At 42.4% G+C, this 4,919-nt stretch overlaps 1 protein-coding gene across 1 annotated transcript in view; it reads left to right on the forward strand.

Moving 5' to 3' along the window:
• The window catches only part of LOC102670853 (homeodomain-interacting protein kinase 2), a 17,638-nt gene that overhangs the window by 7,458 nt on the left and 5,261 nt on the right, over positions 1 to 4,919 (forward strand). Inside the window, exons 3-10 of the mRNA XM_006619972.2 lie at positions 435 to 782; positions 2,709 to 3,035; positions 3,136 to 3,228; positions 3,320 to 3,538; positions 3,613 to 3,985; positions 4,074 to 4,288; positions 4,413 to 4,736; positions 4,895 to 4,918. Of these exons, the coding sequence (XP_006620035.1) occupies positions 435 to 782; positions 2,709 to 3,035; positions 3,136 to 3,228; positions 3,320 to 3,538; positions 3,613 to 3,985; positions 4,074 to 4,288; positions 4,413 to 4,736; positions 4,895 to 4,918 (1,923 nt within the window). The remainder of the gene's footprint in view (positions 1 to 434; positions 783 to 2,708; positions 3,036 to 3,135; positions 3,229 to 3,319; positions 3,539 to 3,612; positions 3,986 to 4,073; positions 4,289 to 4,412; positions 4,737 to 4,894; position 4,919) is intronic.

Consider the following 4,919-nt stretch of genomic DNA (forward strand, 5'->3'; position numbering starts at 1 on the left):
TCGCCTAAATCAGAACGACGCACGTTGGGTCCCCTCTTTTTTCCGCCTCGATCCCCCGCTGCTCTCAACGACGCCTCGGGATAAAATCCATCCACCTATATACCAAAAATTTTCTCTCTCTTCCGTTCTCTCTACTCGCCTCCGTTTTCTTTCCCTCTCTCCCTCTCTCTCTCTCTCTCCATTTTCTCCGTTTCTATTTTTAGTTAGCCTCCGTTTTTCCGTTGTTGTTTACCACTTGCCGTGGAAACTTGCCGGCAACCGTTATCGCTTGTTAGACGAGTAACTAGTAGTAGAGGCACGGTTGCGTAGATTGGACGACGAGAACGGGGGCCAGTTTCAGAGATATAAATGCGCGCGGTATCGAGTATTCCGACCCCATGGAGGAACGTTCGAACCGTTTGGAATAATGCGCGTGTTTCCGTTTGTCATTGCAGGGAATGTGTGACATGTTCATCCAAACACAGCAGACGAGTAGCGTCAACGGCAGCAGCAGCAGCAGCAGCAGCAGCAGTAACAACACCGTTCACCACCACAGCAAGAAACGCAAGTTGGAGTACAACGTGAGTCAGCCGGTGATCCAACACGCATTGGTCCAATCGACCGGCGACTACCAATTAGACAATACCGGTCTGCAACAACGGTACTCCGTGAACGGTGCTAATACCGCATTTAGCTCGCTGCACAACAATAATGCGCTGCAGAAGAGTAGCCCGAACCAACAGACCCTGGTACGAGCCTCGACGATCAAGCTCTTAGACACGTACCAACGCTGTGGCCAGAAGGTTGGTCCCACTTCCTGCGATTTTCTCCTACCGATAAACTCTCTTCTGACCCGCGTGATCGCGTCGAGGAAAGTCGATTCATCCTCGTCTTCTTTCTCTCTCTCTCTCTCTTATTCTCAATTTTTTCCTTTTATCTCTATCACGTTTTTTCTCTCTCTCTCTCTCTCCCCTTCTGACTCTTCTCTCTAGCTCTCCCTACAACTCTGACGTTAACGCTTCGACGTTCATCGCGAGATGAACGCTAGAGATACGTTCGTAAACGCTTAGATTAGAACTTCATAATCGGGGCTAATGTATTCGCGCTTCTCGCCCCCTCTCTCCTCTTCTCTTCTCCACCTCGTTCTTCGCTATCGATACGCTCGATGAGATGGCGCGTACCGCTCGAAACGACTATAAATAAGCGAACCCCGTTCTCGCTTAAAAAACAACCCTTTTTTTTTTTTTTTCTTTACACGCACGATTCCGTGTAACGTGGTCATGCGACATTTCTCTATGGGAGAAATATACGAGAAATATCCCAGCTTTTAACGCGTTACGTTTAATTTATGAATCTTGAAAGGAAGTAGCCTCGGTTTTATTTCGGCTCGGGGACGCTTTCGAAATTTTAGGGACCTTATCCTTCCAGGTGTCCCTCGACCTTCCCCTTCTCGCCGTTCCTTCCTCGACTCGGAACGGAAAAACGATCTCTGTTCCGCCATGTTCGGCGACAAATTTAATCCGGTCTTGATCCGTGTATTCTTTATTTCATCATCCATCTGCCCCTTTCCGATAAGAGGGCTTACGTCTGTCCGCGGTATTTGTCTTCCATCTTATTTTTCCATCGTCTTGCTCCGTTTCCGCAATCGGCTCGCGATACAACACCAAGCCAAGGCCGCTAAAAATAGTGTGCCACGTTTTTTTTTTTTTCCATTTCGCGGCCAAATGGTCATCGTGCTCGTCATTTTGTCATTCTGACACCGCTCGAAAATCGACTTCGTCATCCGGCCATGGTGGGTTTCGCAGAAGCGGCTTTCCACGACAACGATTTCAAAATCGTCCGGCAAAAAAAAAAAAAGAAAAAAAAAAAAAAAAACAAGTTCAAGCAGAGCGTATCGCCTGTAAGAGAGAGAGAGAAAACATGGTATTTACGAAATGATAATCGTTCGACGTTCGACAGCCACGGATTAATATCGTCTAAATAATTCTGATGGACTAACTTTCACGAAGGTAGCCTCGATCCATACGAGCGTAAAAAAAAAAAAAAAGAAAAAAAAAAAGAAAAAAAAAAAGAAAAAGAATTTGCTTCTTTCCGCATCTAATCGCAATTAACATCTTTGCAAATCGATACCACGGTTTCGATTAATTAAGGAATGAATGGGTAATTAAGGAGTGAATCGATTGATTTTTAACCCGTCTATCGCGGAACGACGTACCACGAGCAACGACGGATATGTCGTTTCTCAGGTAACTTTTCCGTATGGCGTAGTTACGTATCGATTGCCTTCAAGGTTTTCATTCCATATTTCATGTAACCGGTCATCGTGATATATATATTTTCGCTAATAACAAAGTGTTTCTTTAACGCTTGCTAAAAATCTCGATCTCTCGTCGAAACGAGGAACAATCGCCCTTGTGAAAAAAAAAAAAAAAAAGAAAATGTTAATTTTTAATTCACGTTCTCCCCGATATACCTGACGTTCCATACGTGGCTGAAATTAATTTTCAACGATGCAGCTGCTTATGTATGTATAACGTGGTCATGTAACAAGAATCAGAGATCACATCCGATGGATTCGTGTTTTTCTTGGATTTGTGTTGTCTCGACATTGGATTCATCGTCCTCCGTGTGTTGGTCGTTATCGTCCCTACCCAATCTAAAGCTATCAAAATCTACCTACAATCTCTTAACGTCCAAAAATTTTTGTATAAGGTGTATTCCTCCTACAGAGAAAAACTTGGTCGAGGGAGGGTAATGGTGACGGCCTGGCAGTCCACTCCGCCAACGCGACGAACGCAGTGGGTAGTACTGTAGTGTCGCAGCACCACACTCAACAGCAACAGCAGCTGCAACAACAACAGCAGCAGCAGCAACAACAACACAAGCAGACAGGCATGACGGCACATAGCAAGCAAGTGACCAACGCTGCCAATGGAGGCGGTGGCAGCAATCCTCAAGGAGACGGAGATTACCAGTTGGTACAACACGAGGTTCTCTATTCTATGACTAATCAGTATGAAGTCCTCGAGTTTTTGGGCAGAGGTACTTTTGGACAGGTAAAATTATTCTACGACTACCTGGTAATAAGATAAATTTTCCCTCTACCTGCGATCTTCAAACTAAATTGCCCATTCATTTTCTTTTTTATTTCATTAGGTCGTAAAATGCTGGAAAAAGGGAACCAATGAAATAGTAGCCATCAAAATTTTGAAGAACCATCCATCATATGCGCGCCAAGGGCAAATTGAGGTGGGTTGTTGAAAGAAAGAAATGGATTAATTTTTATTAATTTGTATCATTTTTGTATCATTATTAAACGGAAATAATCGATTCTAAACAGGTCTCCATCCTGTCTCGACTTAGTCAGGAAAATGCGGATGAGTTCAACTTTGTGCGCGCTTATGAGTGCTTCCAGCACAAATCCCATACCTGCTTGGTCTTTGAGATGCTAGAACAGAATCTGTATGATTTCCTGAAACAGAATAAATTTTCGCCTCTACCGCTCAAATACATCAGACCGATTCTCCAACAAGTACTCACCGCTCTTTTAAAACTTAAGGTGAGTTGCGTTCTTATATATGCGTCGAACCGCACGATTCATTGGATAATCTTACGAGTATTATATATTTTTAGCAATTGGGGTTGATTCACGCCGATCTTAAGCCAGAAAATATTATGTTGGTGGATCCAGTACGTCAGCCTTATCGTGTTAAAGTTATTGATTTTGGGTCAGCCTCTCATGTGTCTAAAGCTGTCTGCAACACTTATTTGCAATCGCGATACTACCGTGCACCTGAAATTATACTTGGACTTCCATATTGTGAAGCGATAGATATGTGGTCGCTCGGCTGTGTGGTTGCGGAATTATTTCTAGGGTGGCCTTTGTACCCTGGTAGCTCGGAATATGATCAGATTCGATATATAAGTCAGACACAAGGTGTACCAACGGAACACATGTTAAACAATGCCAGCAAAACAACAAAATTCTTTTACAGAGACATGGACAGTACGTAATAAAATCCATCGATTAATTTTCGTCTTTCTTTATTTTATTTTGAACATAACAAATGTACATAATTTAAAATTAATTTTAGGTACATATCCATTTTGGCGATTAAAAACACCGGAAGAACATGAGGCTGAAACTGGTATTAAATCTAAAGAAGCAAGAAAGTATATTTTTAATTGTCTTGATGATATTGGCCAAGTTAATGTTCCGACCGATTTGGAGGGTGGTCAACTTTTGGCAGAAAAAGCAGACCGAAGAGAGTTCATAGACCTCTTGAAGAGGATGCTCACGATGGACCAGGTAGTAATATCTAGTTCATGTTTTAATTTTAAAATGTCGAAAGATGGCGGCCATCTTTAAAAAAACAAACGAGAGTTATTCTCTGTCTTGTTTTCATTCTCTAGCATGTTTTCATCATTTGTAGGAGCGCCGTATAACACCCGGGGAGGCTCTGAACCATGCCTTTGTTACGCTGGCTCACTTAGTCGATTACGCGCATTGTAACAATGTCAAGGCTTCCGTCCAAATGATGGAGGTTTGCCGACGAGCCGGTGATTTCACTGCAAGTCCAGCGCATCACCAAGCTCCGCCAGCACCTCAACCACCTCCACCAACGTCATTGGTAGCTAATTTCGTGCCGACGACGAATGGTAGTGCCGTAACTTTCACCTTCAATAACCAGTTGACCAATCAAGTACAACGATTGGTTAGGGAACATCGCACTGCACAAACAGGATATGACAATCTGGTTCGTTTTTACATTTTTTTCTTTACTTTTGATCGATCGCATAATTTAAAGTTAAATTTCATTTGCTTTCGATTATTTTTTTGTATACTTTTATATAAAAATTTTGTGTACGAAATTTATTTTATATCATGGTATGTATTTTTTTTTTTTTTTTTTAGTATCAAATATACAGTAACAGTAGTC

Source organism: Apis dorsata, unplaced genomic scaffold, assembly GCF_000469605.1.
Source record: "Apis dorsata unplaced genomic scaffold, Apis dorsata 1.3 scaffold_468, whole genome shotgun sequence".
NCBI lineage: Eukaryota > Metazoa > Arthropoda > Insecta > Hymenoptera > Apidae > Apis > Apis dorsata.